This window comes from Perca fluviatilis, chromosome 18 (assembly GCF_010015445.1).
Source record: "Perca fluviatilis chromosome 18, GENO_Pfluv_1.0, whole genome shotgun sequence".
Classification (NCBI taxonomy): domain Eukaryota; kingdom Metazoa; phylum Chordata; class Actinopteri; order Perciformes; family Percidae; genus Perca; species Perca fluviatilis.
The window spans coordinates 22506698-22525800 of record NC_053129.1 but is presented as its reverse complement, the minus strand read 5'-3'; the positions used below and the strand labels follow the sequence as shown (position 1 = coordinate 22525800).

The 19103-nt window shown below is 40.6% G+C and overlaps 2 protein-coding genes across 5 annotated transcripts in view; one reads left to right on the top strand and one right to left on the bottom strand.

Moving 5' to 3' along the window:
* The first annotated feature begins 1554 nt into the window (after positions 1-1554).
* On the top strand, positions 1555-10185 carry LOC120546367 (reticulon-4-interacting protein 1 homolog, mitochondrial-like). 2 transcript variants are annotated; one of them, XR_005636868.1, is made up of 10 exons: positions 1555-2184; positions 2270-2427; positions 4159-4227; positions 4502-4626; positions 5120-5168; positions 5293-5429; positions 6001-6184; positions 8032-8127; positions 8603-8780; positions 9214-9347. XR_005636868.1 is itself a non-coding variant. In XM_039781293.1 (9 exons), exons 1-9 carry the CDS (start codon positions 1887-1889, stop codon positions 9415-9417), a joined length of 1320 nt encoding a protein of 439 aa, XP_039637227.1. In that variant the 5' UTR covers positions 1558-1886; the 3' UTR covers positions 9418-10185. The 2 variants fall into 2 exon arrangements, 1 of the variants encoding a protein (XP_039637227.1); XM_039781293.1 differs by lacking the exon at positions 8603-8780 and having other exon boundaries at positions 1558-2184; positions 9214-10185.
* Positions 10110-19103, bottom strand: part of LOC120546366 (beta/gamma crystallin domain-containing protein 1-like) — a 26646-nt gene continuing 17652 nt past the window's right edge. For all 3 annotated transcript variants that reach the window (XM_039781291.1, XM_039781290.1, XM_039781292.1), the window contains 9 exons: positions 18180-18306; positions 17456-17485; positions 17214-17326; positions 15676-15808; positions 14749-14888; positions 12682-12805; positions 11958-12116; positions 11405-11567; positions 10110-10724 (listed from right to left, as the gene is read on the bottom strand). In XM_039781291.1, coding sequence (XP_039637225.1) covers positions 10636-10724; positions 11405-11567; positions 11958-12116; positions 12682-12805; positions 14749-14888; positions 15676-15808; positions 17214-17326; positions 17456-17485; positions 18180-18306 — 1078 coding nt within the window. In that variant the 3' untranslated portion in view covers positions 10110-10635. The remainder of the gene's footprint in view (positions 10725-11404; positions 11568-11957; positions 12117-12681; positions 12806-14748; positions 14889-15675; positions 15809-17213; positions 17327-17455; positions 17486-18179; positions 18307-19103) is intronic.

The window sequence follows — 19103 nt, the reverse complement described above, 5'->3', positions numbered from 1 at the left end:
TGTGATTTGGGCCACAGGTCCCAAGATGGAAAGGATGCCTAAAAAAGCTCTACATGGTGTTTCTGGAAAAGAATGACCCTCCTAAAAATGATTAAAGTTAATTAATTTAATTAATTTAATTAAAACTATTAAAGACAGATGCTGCTCTCACAGTCTGACCCATTCTTGTTTTGTGTAGCTGGTCAACTTTTTAAATAGTGGTTATTTTTATCACGGTGCTGCCTAAAAGATGACACACTCTACACTCAGCAACATAGAATTGAAGTTTTTTGGAGCGGCAGCCAGGGGTATAATTCATTAGACAGACCTACTGTAATGAGCCAGCATGGACAAAGCACCCAATTTCCAGTGTGCCCTCGTTCCCCTGGGAGTTGTGATCATAATGACAGTGCTGTTTGTTGCCAGATTTCATGCTGAATCATTACACAGCCACAGGCCCCTCTTCTCTTCCTTTTCTCACTTCTCTCCCTTTTTGTCTCTTGAAAAGACAACATCGATTCAGCTTGCTGTCATTTGTCATTTGCATGAGACAAGAGTGATTTGTTTTATTTAATTAATTCACCAGTCTATAATTAAAATAACATGAGGTGACTGAGCTGCTTCCTCAGCTTACTGTTCATGCCTCATGAGATCTTCTGATGGGAAGTCATATAGCTTTTGCAGCAGTGATCTATAATGGTCAACAGCAGAGCAGCTGTTTTACTTTGTGACCACATTCCCCAAATGGATCTTTAAGAAATGATACGCTAAAGCCATGTCATAACTGTAAAGCATCATGTAAACATTAAAACAAACCCCAATGCAATCCTCTGTGTATTGCTCACACATAAACAGATAATGTTTTCTGTCCATTTGCCTTTGGTTTTCTTCGCTGAAATTGTGCTCCGCATGTATTTCAGCCCTTTGGCTCCAGCTGATGGAGCACTCAGCAGTCACTTTACTGTTGAGTGAACCTCTCAAGCATATTGGGTTATAATTTTTTCATGTACACTTTTTTATGATAATAGGAAATTATTGCAACATAATGGATTTTTGTGTTTGAGCGTTACTGGAGCCAGTGAAATTGAAGTGAAAGTCTTTCTCCTCTATTAGGGTTTAGGTGCGTTGATGCTTTTGGTTTGTTACTGTACAGCATGTCATTATACAAAGTGATTATTATAATTTTCATATTATATCATATTACTGTATATATCAAATGTATCATTATAAAATGTATTATTATCATTGCTAGTTTTTGTAAAAAACAAAAAACAAACTACAACAACATTACAGGCAATAGAATATATTATTACATTCAATACACCATTGCACCAGAGGTCTCTTCTATTTATAATAAAATTAAATACAAATACTTACTTAGGCTTTGCAAACAGAATGTAGGCCTATAGGGTTTACAGATAAGAAAAGTTGTATATATACATATATGTATTAAAGTTATGTCATTTTACTTTCATTAGATCTCATAGATTATATTTGAGATTATTATTATTTTTATTATTATTATTTATACGTCAGAGTCATTCTCTTACTCTATTGGCCAGTGTTTTAGCTACAGAATTCTGATTGGCTATCGTTGTGAGTTCAAGGGTTAGCTTGTTATGTAGCTAGAGAGGAGTGTGCTATCTGCTGAATTAACAGTTGTTCTTACTTCAGCTTAATGTAACGCTCGATAGCGTGAACAACGGCCTCGTCGCTTATTTATTTGACCCATAATGTACATTTATGCGTTTGCTTTGAGCTCTGACGACGTGGACATGCTAGCATTAGCTGAGTAGCTTAATGTTACCTAGCTAGCTAACGTTAGCTAAGTTAGTGACAAGTGCTCTTCCAAATGACTTATTGTTTCAAAAGCTGACCTTGTTAGCACAGCCAGGTGAAAGACGAAAATGTCTTCTGTCAGAGCAATGATATCAACCAGGTTTGTGTCTTTGTTCAACGCGAAAGCAGCAGACTCGACCAAAACATTGGCCAGGGCAGGCTGGAGTGTGTGCTTCAGGAGACATTTCAGCACTTCACCTTCAAGACTGCAGAGCTGTATGTCAGCCTGGGTCATTGATCAGTATGGTACTAATGGGGTTTTGAAGTTCGCGGAAGAAATCACCGTCCCCACTGTCAATTCTCCCAGTGAGGTGATGATTAAAGTCCATGCGGCTAGTCTCAACCCTCTTGATATCTCTATGAGGGGTAAGTATTGGACAAAGGTTTGTGAACAACATGTTTAATGATATGTAAGTTTTTTTTCTAACCTGCTCGCTGTCTCCATTTCCAGGTGGTTATGGAGCTAAATTGCTTAAATTAAGAAGGGATCCAATGTCTGTGATGGACAACAACAATGATAGTGAGTTTCCTCTGATTCTGGGTCGTGATGTGTCTGGTGTAGTGGTTGACTGTGGATCGGAGGTTACCCATTTTGTTCCAGGAGATAAGGTAGGAGCTACACTGCACACCCATCTTTTAGAAGATGTAACACTGTATAACTGTACTTGTAATTTGCAATGTTTCATCTAGAAAATCAGTTGGGAAACTATTTATTGATAAGATAACTAGACAGAAATTTATTTTTTGTGGTTAATCAAGCAAATTGAATACCCATGAAATCAAGGTCCTGCATCATATAGATAGAAGTCATATACAAATCCATTGTTGCCATAAAACAGTCCTGCTCATTGATTTGCAACACTGCTCACAATGGTCTTAGCCTAGATGTTTCTCTAATCATTGCTTTTTTTCTTATAATTGTACCTCCTCTTGACTCTAAAAACATTAAGCATAAAACAGGTGTAAAGAAATCTTCTGTCGTCCTGGTCATATCCCCATGGACATAATGGAACCTTTAATGAGAGGTCATAAGTAGACATTGCTTCATTTTAATGGGTCACAATCTGAAAAGGTTGGGAACCACTGGTTGAACACACCAAATAGTGGGGCAGCTAGGTTGAAATATCCAAAACAATTGTGAATTTTTACGATAAAAGCAACACATTTGGCAAATATGGCGCTAAATATGCCTGAATGTTGCAGAAAAATTATTTTATGACTTGATGATTGCCAAGCTGATCAGATCAGATGTCAGAACTAACAAAGCTGGACACTGTCACACCCAGTGTAAGCATGGAACATTGGGAGTGCACGTGCCTTTTCAGATCCAAGGCCCTTTGAAATATCATGTGCTGCAAGGTATCTGAAATGTTTGCATGTTCCGAATGCAAGCCAAAATTCTTTCCCTTCTTTAAGACTTTGCACCACAGAAACTACAAGCACTACAACATCTGAATCAACAGTACCAATCAATATCGTCTGATGGCCATGAAGTGACATCCTACTATCAGCCTCCTTATGGCTGCATCGCGACAGAGAGGACTAATCCTGGAGTGGTGGCTATTAGTCAACCATTTTGAAAAATGGCTGCCATGTCCCTCAGGGGCCCAATACCTATATTTTCATGACATATAAACCTACCTCTGTGTTAAATGTGTTGCTTTCATCGCAAAAAAATGTTATGCTTAACTGCCCAAGTACGTCAGTATTACCAATTATGTTATAAAAATAGCCACAATAATATAACAGTATAATGATTCAGTCCTCATCATCCATCGTCCTCACCATCATGTGCAAGTACCAAACCAAAGACAATTTTCATTTTTTTTTTGCATGCAAAAAAGTAGAGAAGGTATTTTATTTTCTATTCTATCCATAATGTTAAGGCAAAACACACTCATATTGTCTCACAGAATACATCATAATATTGCCCACCTCTATGCAAGCAACTCCATAGTCAAGTCATCCACAGTAATATTCTTGGAAGAAAGATTAAACTTTTTCTGCTTGGTCATCACATGAATACTAATCCGAGACATCTAGTGTGCTGCCTCCCACATATCCACATTACTTCCTCGCTGCAGATATAAATGTAATTATGCAGTCCAACTTAAAGTGAATGGGATTAAATAATAGAGCAACACACCAGTAACATTTTCCACATATATTATTTTAGTAATCTTGTTCCAATAGTTTAAAAACTATTTTTAGAAAACGAATGATAAGAACTGGAACTGCTAACTAAGGGCTTAATAGCCGATTAACCAGATTCAGAGACCGAGAGCAGGTGGTTAAATTGAGTCGTGTTCAGCATGTTAAATGTCATATTTGTGTTCCCAGGTGTGGGCTGCTGTTCCCCCATGGAAACAAGGCAGTCTGGCAGAATTTGTGACTCTAACCGAGTATGAGGTAAGCTACAGAGCCAGTAGTCAACTCAAGTCAAGTAGAACTTTATTCTTCCCCAGAGGGGCAATTGGTTGTACAGCAGTTACAACAGTAATAACACAAGATCAATTAACCGTGGCAGAGATGTAATTGGACTTTTGTTTTCTTGCTGTATTGTACTAGCTAGCTGCCCTCACAGCAGCTCTGATGAGTAGACTGAGCTTTTGAATTGATAATTTGAAAATATTGTTGACGTGTTGTAATATTTCTCACTCTTGACATTGGCTGTTTTTTGCAGGTTTCCCATAAACCAAAATTATTGAGTCACACAGAGGCAGCATCCATCCCCTATGTAGCCAACACTGCTCTGTCTGCGCTTGTTAATGCAGGTGGTCTTTGCAGAGACAGCTCTTCAAATAAAAGGCAAGCACCGGCCTGATAACCTTGTTTTGAACCCCTCTACCCCCTCACCATTTATACACAGAACAGAAGTGTAAATTACAGTATCAGGGAAAAATTAATAAGTCCCTGAATAATATTACAAAAGGCCATCAAACCTTGAATTAATTCTACAAGGTCTTGGAGTTTCTAAATGTGCTCTTTGTCTGTTAAATCAGTCTAGTCATGCTGACCTATACTTTGACAAGACCCATATTTCATATTCATTTCAATGGGAAAAGTAGTCTTCTATTTCATTCTAATTGGCATCAAAAGGGCTTTAATCCATAGACTGTAAAAATTGAACCTGATGTGTAATGTAATGGAACTTTCATTCTCTCTTGGATGTAATAGTTTCCAATACTACAAATCCCTTTTTACTCCCCCGAGGCTTCCACTTCTTGTAGTTGCTTTGCCTAAATGAGTCACACAGTAATTGAATGACCCTCTGATTGCTGTTTTTTTTTTTTCCTCCTAGAGTTTTGATCACTGGAGGATCGGGAGGTGTTGGAACATTCTCTATTCAGGTAGGGCAAAGTATATTCCACTAGCTATACCGAATCTATGTTTGACTCTTTTAAATGCATGATTGTAAGGCCATTTGCTGCGTCTGTGTGTATATTTCTGTTTTCTTCACTTGTGTGCCGGCAGTTATTAAAGGCCTGGGGTGCCCACGTAACTGTTACCTGCTCTCAGAACGCCGAAGGCCTTATTAGAGGGCTGGGGGCCGACGAGGTGGTGGACTACACAGCAGGAGATGCGCATGAACAGCTAGGAATGATGGAAAAGTATGTGTTGTTGCTGTGAAAAGTGTTTTTAAAAGTAACCAGACTATCATATCATATAGTACATTATGTGTAAGGTGGTGGCATTGTATTGTTTTTATTTAAAAAAAAAAAAGATCAGGGCATAATGTTCATCACTAGCCCCGGGCTCGGACTCTAATGAAGTATTATTAGATTCAGTGCCTGTCCAATCAAGGTGCTAATGAAAAGGAATCCTTCAGGACTGCGAAAAATTGTGTGTGCTTCTCCCCTTTAAAGTCCCCCCCCCCTCCCCCCCAGCGTGGTAAACATCTTACTGTCCGCATGGCATAAGTGCTCACTGACTTGCTTTCTAGTTTCCATGGAAACCAGGGCTCAAGGCCAGAGTGGATGCTCTACCCGCCCCCTGAAACAAAATTGGTAAATCCTGGCTTTAGCTCGAAGACAAAACAATTATCTTTTCCGAGCATACGCTTTAAATCAGGGCTCTAGCAATATGTGAGATACTGATCTGAGATGATAAAACATAACCACTAACTTGCTATAAAATGTGTATGTTTTTAGTTATTTTGACAGTGTGGGTTTGCACCCTCAGGTTTGACGTGATTTTGGACGGCGTGGGTGGGGAAACGGAGCAGTGGGCCATAGGCCTGCTGAAGCCCTGGTCTGGGGCAAAGTACGTCACACTGGTAACACCTTTACTCTTCAACGCCGATTCCATGGGCCTGCTGGGCGGGATGTTTCAAACTGGATTCACCCTGCACAGCAAGGCCACACAGGTAAGATGAGCAAAGCAACATTTGGATTTCAAGACTGAATAAAACCGTGCTGATGTGAAAGATTATACTGCCGTTTATGGTCTGACATGCACATCCACTCGCCTAGCAAACAACTTTTATTACTGTCCTGTTGTTTATTTTTGGTTGGTGTTCCTCAAAGCCATTAGCGTGCGTGTGAACCACAGGTGCTCCCAAACTGAAATGAAATACTTAATCATCAGTGGCATGGAAAGACAACATTGTGCAATGGGTGTAGACCTGTTCCAGCTAGAAGACGATTTTGTTTTATTTCCATTCAGTTAGGGATGCACCGATTTATCGACAGGCATTGGCTGATATTCGCCTGGTTGACTGCCATCGGCCTATCCGCAAATAAGATGGCATTCACCGATGGCAGTGGCCGATGTTTGTGTTGTTTTTTTGCAGTCAGACTTGGACAACAGTCCGCTAGCATATGCTGCTACTGCAGCTGCTGACTTCGGAGAAGAAGCCACTGACTGCAACAATAAAACACCGGTATCGACCAAGTTGTTATTATAAACATCGGCATTGACCCAGAATTTCAAAATCGGTGCATCCCTGCATTTAGTTGATCAGATGAATTGATGTTCAGTTGAAATGGGGATGGAAAAATCATGTTATAATTTGACTTAGCTTAATAGCATATTCTCTCTTTGCAAATGTTTATACTTGATCTGTAGAAATATACCCTGCAGTGTTATAAATTGGACTGTGTGCAGGTGAAGAGAGAGAGATTGAGTCCCTGCATGGGTGTAACCCTCGTGTTACTGCAGGTCCCTTCAGCTGCTTTATTGGTAGAGTGTAATGTGTAATGAGGGTAGTGGATGGAGAGGAGAGGACAGGGTGGAGCTGCTCAAGGGACTCAATCAAGTTGTCCTGGCCATTGGAGACAGCACGGCTGGCAGCGTTGGAGTCGGGTGTGCGTGTGTGGATGGGACTGTGTGTGTGTGTGTGGCCGTTAGTCTAGATGCAATGTGTGTGTGCGCGCATGTGTTTGCTGCTGAACCAGCAGTATTTGGTATTTGTGCAGATTGTAGCTGGCTATCTCCCCCCAGCAAATACCAGTGTTTGTGTGTTTCTTGCCAAGCCTCCGGGCCCCTTTGTCCACGGTCGCAGCCAGCTGGTCAGTTTGGCGGGGCTCAGCCACCGCAGTCACACCCTCACTGACAGCATGTCCTTTTCATCTGGGAGATCACAGCACAACTGAGCACTCTAGCGTTCAACTTCTTGTCAGCACTGACTGATCAGGAAGAATCTGTTTTGTTCAAGCAAGCAAGGATAGTTAAGGGGTGTGGCAAAGTCATGTCACATAATATAATATTAGGATCAAATATTAAGGGTCTAATTTCAAGATTAGTACATGGGAGTTTCTTTCTTTCTCTCCTCGTGTTTTAGATGCTTAGTGCACCTTTTTATTGGGATTGTGTCAGCAATTTTGTAATGATCAGTATTTCTTACATGTAATCCATGCTGCTACTTCTCACAGTATGCCTGTGTTACACAAGTCACTGTGGTGACAGAGTGTCTCCAGCAAACATTTATGTGTGCTCTGTCTTTTGTTATGTCTCGGTTGGTTTTTGTAATCCAAAATATTCAAATTTTCCACATTCAGTAGTAAGTTCATGGTATTTTTAATCACTAGGTTTTAAAGTCTTTATCTTTATAAAAAAAAAATTGTAGATCAAAGTAGGACACATGGGGACCTTTTTGTATGTAGAGTTCCTAATATTGTCCTACCCAGATAACCACTCTGTGGTGTTTTATAACCAGTGATGTGCATACCTGCCTGACTTGTAATTGTTGCCTCTGCTCTGTTTGCCTCTTAGAACATCATATCAAGTGGAGTCTTCTATCGGTGGGGATTTTATGCGCCAGATGGGCCTGCCCTGGATGAAGTCAGCAAGCTGGTGGATGCAGGGAAGGTACTGTGACGCCTTCATTACTAATATTATACATGCTGGCTTACTTGTCATTCAGAACCACGTATACTGACTGATGGAAATCCTCTCATTTGCACACCAATCACCTGATAGTGAATCAGCCTGACGGTGAAATTCATGCAGGGATGGAGATCATACAAATTAAATATGAACATATCAGGGATCCCTGTATTCAAGGCTCCCCTGGGCTTTGTTAAGGAGTGAGCATGGCATTCCCGCTGCGCACAGTTGGCTTCTGGGCGATTGAGTCAGGCGCCAGGAGACGGTGAATGGATTTTTAAACAGTGCTGAGCAGCCATTCGCAAAAGCGTGTGGGACCTCTGTCCTTTTGTCTCGGGGCTTACAGTGAGCGGCACACTCAGACCAGTGGCGGGAAGCTACGGACATGCACAGCCCCCCCGCACAAAACACACACATGCACACACTCTCTCTCTCTCTCTGCATGTCCTATTCTCAGTCAGAAGTGTGGATGGTTTCCAGTGTGACGCCACTGCGCTCCCCATTCATTGTTAACTACAAGAGATGCTGACCAGAATAACAAGCCCGCTGGCTGCTCGTGTTGTGGGACTAGCACAGGATTGTCCAGCCTCATCACATTCTGAACCCCTCCCTCACTCACAGCTATGAAAGCAGAGGTGATGTAGCATCAGCTTGTGGATATTTGCTTGTCTAAATTGAGTAAATATAATTACTATATTTTCCCAGTGGTGTGCATTTGGGAAAACCCGTCTGTTCAGCTTAGATCTTGATCCTGTAGTATTGGAGATAGAGAAGGTATTCATTTTGTCTGGTTTAGAGCACTTAATGCGTGGAGTTTATCCAATCAGCACATCAGAAAGCATATGAAAATATATGTAATTGACTTAATCGTCAAACTGTCAACACTAATTCTGCTGTCTAATAAAGCAGTCCACCCATCCATTTCCCCAAGCCATGAAAACGAAAACAAAATACTATTTATCCCATGTCTGATATGCTAAATGTTTAAATCGCTTAATTGTTTCCTGACTTACTTCCTGATTGATTTTAAGCTCATATTCATGATATTTTTCTGCTGGTTCACTGCAGATCTTGCCAGTTGTGGAGGCCCAGTTTCCATTTACCCAGGTGCCCCAGGCTTTTCAGAAGTTGGAGCAGGGCCACGCCAGAGGGAAGACTGTAGTCAGGGTGGCTGAAGAGGACGAGAGACAGGCCGAAGAGTTGGTGCAGAACAGTCGCACAGAGACCGCGGAGTCAGAGCAAGAAGTTCAAGAAATGGCCAAACAAAACTAGACAGTAAGAAAAAATGCCAAGAGAATTTAGCTTTGGGATTCTTCTCACCTTTACAAGGCTACTCCTGAGAGGGGCAGATTGTATTATTGTACTGTAGTGCTCCTGTGGTGCAGCAGACTACAAGCGTGACCTGAGCTTGTAATGGGAGCGGGCCAAAGGCTGTTGCTCTTGCTAAAACGTACACCTTCCTGTACTGTCTTGAAGTCTTCACAAGGTGTTTAAGTTATGCTGCCTTCCTGTATCATTAAAGTTACTATAAATCATCAGCCTTGAACCAATAAAAACCATTCAGGTCAGCATCCAGCTGTTACAACCAGGCTTTTTGGTATATTTTGGTATAGATTACTGCAATGTATTCAATAAGGAGTCGCATAATAAAATAGGTCTGTTACGAACATAGTCAGCTGGAAATAAATGTTTATCCTCCAGCACCAGTTGAGGTAGAAGCAGCAAAATAAGACATTTGCATTTGTCCATGTCAAGGTTATTTGACAACTACCCATGTCATGTTGCATCTCACATTACAGTATGTGAGTGTAGCTTACAGTAAGTAAGTAAGTAAGCTGAACAAAAGTTGACCATTCAAAATTTGGGCAAAAACAAATAAAGAAATCTGTAGCATTTTGCCTTTTAGTACATTGTTGTAAACCAAGTGCAACTCTATGTGCTGTACAGTGTATTAAAGAAATGTATTGACAAAAATACTTTTATTACCATTCTGAAAACAAAAGTTTGCTGTATCATTTTGATTAAACAAAGAAAAAGACATTTCAAGAGAAACTGTATTTTTGTTTCCTCATGTAGCAATGTAGCATGCAGCTGGAAAATAAGGCTCTATATAAAGTGTGTGTATATATATATACGTATATAAAATGACGTTGCATAAAAAGTGTTAACACTGTTTAAGTTAATTAATATCAAGCGAACAGATTCATTCAATGAAAAGACAAAAAATAAGAGCCAATATATTACTGGTTAAGTGTAAAGTATAAAATATTTAAAGTTCAGACTCTGCACTGAGTAGGAATACATTCTTATGGATTGATCCACACCTCTTCATGTTGACCTCATTGGAAATGTTTGTAGTCCTGCAGAAGTTGAGCATCTCTAATGACGTACCTCGCCCTTTTGCACTTGTCCTGCAGCTGCATAACAGAGCCTCTGGTAGAGCTGTTCCTCTGATAATATTCAGGATCCAGTCCAGCAGCTCATATGTTATCATATAATCTCCACATCCCACCTTTGTTGTAGTTTACTTGGATCAAGTGTTTGTAGAATCACTTGGTTTTTGTCATAGTGAAGGCCCCCTGAAACAGAAATGTTTTCTCATTAATGAGACAAATGACACTCATATATAATCCCTTGGATAGTAAGGCATTTGTCTAAGGTCTATTTATATGTATAGATATGTATAAATATATAGAATACTATGCATCTTAGTGCAGTGGATGGTACTTTGTATACTAACATGATTTAGTCCACAAGGTGTCACTAATCGACTGATGCAAACAAAAACCCTGACATTAAAATACCAAGTTTTCAGTTTAAGTAAAACTCCAATAACAGAAAGTTAGATTCAGGGTGACTATTCTTACAGTGTAATCAAGGCAAAAAAATTACAGAACTACAGAAGATAGATCCTAAGTAACATCCGTAGTGTAATGAGGAAAATAAATGCATCTTGCACTTAAAACAAACCCGCGACAAAGACTCTTTGAAAATAATGCTAGAATTTTCTTTAACCAGAACATACGTGTATTTAAGTTTGACTAACACTGAAGTTCCCATAACTTTGAAATACTTCACCGTCATCATTAAAACAACATTTGGATCCTCGGTGGCAAACTCATCCCAGTTTGTGCTAATAGTACTAACTATCCAAGGTCTTCTATGTAAATCATTTATACTACTGTGTTTTGTAATATTAAAGAGAAATTGATTTCTTGAAAAGGTACATGTCATGAGTCATCACACATGGATGACTCACCTTTGATGTCCAGGACCAGATCAGAGGTGGGGGTGTAGGAGATAAAGCCCTCAGGGGTGATGCTCCACAGGTGGATTTGGTTGTCGGGCTCTGGAGTGAGACCCACGCGGCTTCCTGCTATCGTCACACTACCACTGGGACTCAGGCAGCACTCCTCCAGCAGCTGGAAACACAGGGAGAGGAGCTCAGTACTTTTTTTTTTATGGATGGATCGGCCAGTGTTTAACATTTAAACTAACAGTATTATTTAATCATGGGGTATAGACTTTATACCGATCAATAGACCAGTGTTAAGTATGATATGGGAGGTTTGTGCCTAAAAATAGTGTTGAGTATCCTTTTGTTTGAACCTCAGCAATATTTATTTTGTTGTTGTTTCAGTCTGTATTATTAGTCGTTTGTTTGACAAATTCTGATTAGATTTAGGAATTTGTGTGTCTAGAGACTGCAGCACTTTTTGTACCTGTTGATCACCTCTGCTTTAAACAAAGCTTGCTCATTCATAACACTGTTCACAGGCTTTGTAGTAGTATAATGATGGCAGCAGCAGTACCTTGCAGTGGAGATGTCCATTCTGGTAGAACCAGATCTGCTCAAATTCACCAGTCTCTTCTGCTTCTTGGATCCGCAGCAGTTTGACATCATCCAAATCGCCGGTCACTGACATCATGAGCCCCGTTTGTCTGTTCCTTAAACGGAAGTGCACTCGCTTCTACTCAGAAAATACACATGACCAAACGCTCAGTGCTTCAGTTCCGTGAATAACTTTCATAATTCTTAAAGAGATAACGTACAAAATATATTTGTGCCATTTTCTAAACTAAGTTTGAGCTTTACAGAATGAAAACCAAGCTTTAAAATGCATCTAAATTCAGCTCTGCACAAACTGATTCTTCTGTTCTCCACCATATAATTACATTTTGATAATGCCTCAATAATGACTACCAACTGCTGCAAAGGTCCTAACTATAACAATGTTACATTTAGCTACGATAAGTAGGCTGTTGAGGCTTGTACTGTGTAGCTTTCAGTCATATCCATCAAATGGCAGCTGCCTTTTTTAGTGAATACTGAACAGGAAATTAATTAAATTGTTTTTTTGTTCCTTTCAGTCAAGACAACCTGACAGCTGTTCGAACTGAAAGTAGATCATGGTAGGTCCGATGTACATGTACAAAACATTTTAGAAGTGTAAAAATACTTCCACCATTGTGGTGTACAGACTTTCTAATGCATACAAGTGAAAGATCTGTCCATTGTGTAGTGCCCGGATGTACCTGTAAAAGAGGGCGGAGGGATCCAATTTTCTGCCAGCTGCTGAACTTGCGCCAATCAGGCACCTCACCAGGTTTTAGCAAAATCTGAGGACCCCGATAGTTGATTCCCTCATATAATACCCACCTGGTGATAGAGAAAAGACAAAAACAGTCAAGTTTTACATCAGCTAAAACGTAGTCTATATACTTGACGTTCCACTTCTGGGATTGCTCCGATGCCGCAGTAAATTCCCGCCGGATGCATGCATTTTCCGTTTCCTTCCGCTTTCTTTGTGTTGGATGTTTAAACTCTGGTGGATTAATGAGGACTATGGTTAACTGCTCCTCAGATCTCTGCATGGTAAATTGAGACAGCTAGCTAGACCATCTGTCCAATCTGAGTTTTCTCTCGCACGACTATTTTACAGCGGCTCCGTGCGGAGCTTAGAGCCCCCCAATGACGATTGGGACTGGTTTGAATGAAACCAGGACCGCTTCCTATACACCTTTTCTCAGTTCAGTCAAAGATATATACTGTTTAAAAGTGTCCCGTTTCCTATATATAGAATTTGGGCTGTTCAAGAAATATTGTTTTTGGTTTTTAAATTCATGTATTATTTTTCATTTTAACAATCTGCATGGACAAGAACAATGCCTTTCACGTTTCTTTCTTTCATTTCTCTTCTTGTTCCTGACACATATTGCTGAATTTTGGCTAGCAAATTTCTAAAGATTTTTTGGGGGGCATTTTAGGCCTTTATTTTCATAGGACAGATGAAGACATGAAGGGGGAGAGGGGGAACAACGTGCAGCAAAAGGCCGCAGGTCGGAGTCGAACCTGTAGCTGCTGTGTCGAGGAGTAAACCTCTATATATGGGCGCCTGCTCTACCAGGTGAGCTACCCAGGCGCCCAAGCAAATTTCAACTGTAGAAAACATGTTGATCAAATAAAGGTAAAATAAATAAAAAAATTACATCTAAATATTCATTATATAAACCCAGGCTACGGTATCGCAATGCTGTTAGGAAGTTAAAACAAAGTCTTTTGACTTGCAGTTGTGTTTGAGACCTCTCTTCCATGTAGCACTGTGCCAAAGGTAATCTTCTAAAATGTGTCAACTTCCCGACCATACAGTTTCTCTGTGACACTATGAAATGTTGCTTTTAACTCTCAATGGCCCTGTTGTTTGGCTGATTGCCCGTCTCTCCTGCAGTGGGAATGTGCCACTGCAGAGACAGCTCTGGCTCACTGTGAGCCCTTTATTTCCTCAGCATCGGTTCACACCTACAGTCTGAATCTCGCACATCAGCAGCAGGTTTCCATCATTACTCCATCTGTCAGTACTGTCATACAGAAGATTTACTGACGCTGCACTCTGCATCCATTTAATTTGAATCTATAAAACACCATGCCTGAGCATACAGGCCAAAACTGCAGCCTATACAGTCTTAAACAAAAAATAAGTCCAGGAAGCCAGCTTCACTACCTGGATAACAGACCTGGGTTACATTAAAAACGGTTCTTGCAAATGTAAAGGTAAGTTCTGCCAATTCAAAAGAACATCAAGACACTTGCTTAGACAGACAACCTCAGCGTTGCTTCTTTTATTATCTCTGAATCCTTTATCTTTAAGTTTAAGTACCTTGCTTTGTCTGTTGAGATTAATCTCCTTAAACGCCTAACTGTGAGTCATTAGTGGCACACTACATGGGTGTGGTTTGCCACAAACAAAGAAATAAGCTTATGTTTGTTTTGGCACATCGACTTGGCAGTTGATAACGTTAGAATTTGAAAGAAATTAAAAAGAGATTAAAAGACAACAGGGATTTATCACGGAAAATCAATAGGGGTTCAAATTAAGGATATTATTCTTTTTCACATGTTCCTAGCAGAGAACATGGTTTTCACAGCACACTGGGTTCACTCCCCAGTAGAAACACACACACACACACACACACACACACACACACACACACACACACACACACCTGTCAAACTCACACCAAGAGGAGAACTTGGTGACAGCTGAGTAGCTGCTTTACATTCCTACAGAGCAAGTTACCACAGAGCAGATGTAATGTACTCACATGCCTCCTTCCACCAGCACAGACTGGACTCTGGTGCAGCCTCCAGCCAGCTGGAGGTTGACTGATCCATCTGTCAGAACCACCCTCTTCCCCCACAGACCACACCGCTCAAACAGAGTGATGGATGGCAGTGAAAACTCCTGCCGAGCATGAGGGAAAGAGAGAGAGAGAGAGATAGTGTATTAAGGAATGGGGTGGGTGGAGAGTTGCAGGTCATGCAGGTTAGTTATTTTGAGTTACCATGGAAACGGACTGCACTCACACTTTTGTGCTTCATGCCGTTTGTTTCCATCTGTAACAGCTGGGTTGTTTTCTAAATGGACACTCATGTTGTAGATAAGCATCAGTGACTTATTTTAAATTTAACTTTTTATGATTTACCTTGCATTGTCTAAAATTAGAGAGGCTACTTGCCTGGAAAGAGTTGTGGGTTGCAGCACTAAATAAAGTTTTATTAATATGAACATGTATCAATAAATTAGACTTTTATCGACCAAAAATTGTCTCTTTATTCAAAGAACGCCATTCCATAAAAGTACTGTCAGCTGTGTTGCAATGTGGGTAATGTCGGCGCCAGGTTTTAACAAGGAAGAAGAATGTATGGAATAAAAAATATATATGTGGTTCTACTGAATCAATTTTGATCCGTTTTAAACGGTCTATAAGTCTAAAAATGTTATAGGAGTGCAATGCTCAATATGTGGAGTGCTATTTTAATACAATGATATTGATTGTAGCAGCTTTAAATACAGTATATCGTGTTTCCCTACCTTTAAATCAGTCTGGCAGTCCAACATTGTAATACAACTTTAAAAAAGTTAATTTCCAAATTCAAGGGTCTAATGACCAAAAGTTGTGATGGACCAACCTCTAAGAGGGACTGGGCTTTAAAAGTGTTAAAATAGTTCAAACAGAAAATAAACTTACAAAGCCAACAGTCTGTAGTGACAGGATGGAGCAGCTCGCATTAACACATCCCATTGCTCTCAGGTCTGGGTAGCTCCCCACTTCTAACACATACATCCTTCCAGTGAAGTCCTGGCCCTCAAATGCCAGCCAGCTGAAAACACACACACACACACACACACACACACACACACACACACACACACACACACACACACACACACACACACACACACACACACACACACACACACACACACACACACACACACACACACACACACACACACACACACACACAGCAAAGACGCTCGTGTTCTAGATTAATGAAGAAATATGATCAACATTTAAAACTATTTGCATAATGTAGGTGCCACATTTTTAATTACATGCTGGAACAGAAAGTTTCAATGTTCTGTTTGTCAACATCGACAAAAGGCTGAACTGGAAAATCAACAGCACTGCTGTTTACAAGAAGGGGATGAGCAGACTCTATTTTCTGAGGAAGCTGAGATCCTTCAACGTGTGCAGCAGAATGTTGGAGATGTTCTACCAGTCTGCTGTGGCCAGCGCTCTGTTCTCCTCCGCCATCTGCTGGGGCAGCAGCATCGGAGCCAGCGACACAAACAGAGTGAACAAACTGATCAGGAAAGCTGGCTCCGGAATTAGCTGCATTTGAAGCTGTGGTGGAGAGGAGGTCACTGAACAAATGGTTATCTATCACAGATAACCCCGACCACCCTCTCCACCCCCCCACACTGGTCCAACAGAGGAGCACCTTCTCCAAGAGGCTCCGACAGCTTCGTTGTCGCACGGACCGCTACAAGAAATCATTCCTACCACAGGCAATACAACTTTTTAACACCTCATCACTGGGTGCTAGATACGACTCTTAGACATCACATCTGCGTGCAACTTGCACAATAGGTTTATCTTTATCATTACTAGTTAAGAAGTTGTACATTTTGTATTCCCAACTTGTATATATTTTAAATATTTGTTCTTGTATTCTATCCTATTATTATTTCATGTATATTGTATCCTAGTAATTCAGGTATATTCTGTGCTGTGTGGCTGATATTTTGCTGCTGTAACACTTTAATCTCCCATTTTTTGGGATCAATATCTATCTATCCATCCATCCATCCATCCATCTATCTATCCATCCATACTATGTTAGGTCCTATGCTTGAGGTTGAACAGCATACTGTGTTCACATATGCCCAGAACTTAGCAATATATCAAATGAATATGGATACCACATCATAAAAAATAAAAGATGCACAGTGAATAACTAACTGCTGCCTTTTGGGACATTTTCTAAGTAAGTGGAGCAGTGACAGCCTGTAGCAGATCCTGAGTTCCAGAGATTCCTTTGTAATATGAGCAACATGCAGCTTTTATCAAATCACTTTTGGGAAATCCAACCGGGCCTATTCCTAAAATCTGCTCTTGCAGAATGGTGCGGTCTTTCAAGCATCAATAATTCAACATCTATCATCACTCACATCAACCGCAGCCGCAGTGATATTTTGTCCATAGTGTGCAATATTACTCACCTTCCAGCCAGAACCTTGCACGAGGCTACAGAAACACCATCCTGCAGGGATGCCACACTGTCCTCCAGAGGGAGGACAGAGCCTTGAAAACCTGGTTCAGAGAAAAGCTGCACCTGGGGCACACACAGCAAGACAATAGGCCTGAAACATTGAACTCTGAGTCTCTCACACACGTCATCAGATATGACGGACACTATCTCAGCAAGAATAGATGTGTTCTTTCATCCTTGTCAATTGCCTACCTTAAACTTGGCTGTGTTCTCAAAATCATCCTGAAACCACACACAAAAGAAAGTAATCCGAAAATGGCATTATTACATATTACTATAAATCAATGACAAAAATGACCATTATTTCTTTGCTTTATAATTTAAGTTATGAACTGTATTATTGGTCTTTTAAGACAGGATTTTATTTTACGGCATTTAGCCACTTAACTCAAATGTAGACCTTGCATGGAATCTAGAGTCTGTTTGTCATCTGATTTGAAATCCAAGTGGCTTCATGATGACTCACCTTTGTGATTTAAGATGTTTTCACTTTAAGTCTTATGATTCTCCACACGGATACATTTACTCTTCCTTTGCCTGAGACTCATTCTCGCAAAGATTATCTAATGTATAAAGGTCTGTCTGTCCCCCCAGAGATTCCTGCTGTCCATGTTAAATTTTGATTTGGTCACAAGCATGAGCGTTGTGACTGGTCACATGCAATGGAAGCACTTGGTTAACCAAACTGGGACTATCAGGGGAAGTGAGAATACAGCAAACACTTTGATATTGCAAAATTGTGAATCATAGAATGCTAAAATGACAATTATTGTGATTATCTGAAGCTAATTGTGCAGCTCACATGCTGGCAGCTGCACTGATTGAACATAAAATATCACAGGTACAAGACAATCTGTCTGATAGCTGGAGCAAAACAGCAGGTTTTTATAACTTTCGTCTGAGTCATTGTTCTTACCAGCACGACAGGCATTGCTGAGGCAACTCTGGGCTGTAGCGCCCCCCAGTCCTCTGGGCTTCCATACAGGCCTTTCTCCAGGATGTAGCACTCACCACAAAAGCCCGGCTCCTCAAACACAACCCAGCTGAGAGAGAAAACAGGAGGACAAGCATAATTACCATTTCAGACATACATTTCAGAATTGTGTTTTCTCCGTTTCATATTTTATCTTAATATCTTAAGTAGAGAAAAACAGTCGGTGGTGCACACACTAATACATTCACACTGTGACACAATCAAAGTGACATTTGTCACAGTCATTTACCATGCATGTGTGTCAACAATTATTGGTCAGAGTCCAAGTTGATAATGGCCTCTCACGTGATAGTATCTCAGCAGTTATGTACTCTCTTGGCAAATTGGGCATGTCTTGAGTGGCTGTGCTAGTGTGTTTTGTTGTGGATGCCTTGGGTATTTCTAAGACAGACAGGCGCTGTGTGTCTGCATTTGTGGGCTTGTGTGTGCCACACTACAAACAAGTCTCTCAGCAATGCAAAAACACTCTGAGCCAGTCAGAGGCTCAGAAGGACGGCAGCACGACATGGGCGAGGCTGTGCAATCTAATGACAGGCTAGCAGCACAGCATGAATAACCCCTCCATGTTGCGAGAGTCCTGCCTCCTAAAGAAGGACGAAATGTTCTACTCCACATAATTTACCATTTTGTTAGTCTCTCCCATGGGTAGCAATGATCAGCATGCTTTGCATTTCATTAGTCTAATCTGAGTAATTATTCTTTTTGATTTGCTTCTGGTTTTATTTACTTCTGCATTTTTTTCAGCTGATCAAAGCATAAAGAAACGGAAATAGGGAACACAGCCACTACTTGGATCTTCTACTTTCATATGTAATATTACACACGATGAGACAAAACACCATCCAA

What these genes read in the sequence shown, in the direction of transcription:
- LOC120546367 (XM_039781293.1), top strand. Translation starts at nt 1,887, where the DNA reads ATGTCTTCTGTCAGAGCAATGATATCAACCAGGTTTGTGTCTTTGTTC. An exon ending in ATTTTGTTCCAGGAGATAAG is followed by an intron (nt 2,428 to 4,158) that starts GTAGGAGCTACA and finishes TTGTGTTCCCAG; the next exon opens with GTGTGGGCTGCTGTTCCCCC. An exon ending in TTGGAACATTCTCTATTCAG is followed by an intron (nt 5,169 to 5,292) that starts GTAGGGCAAAGT and finishes GTGTGCCGGCAG; the next exon opens with TTATTAAAGGCCTGGGGTGC.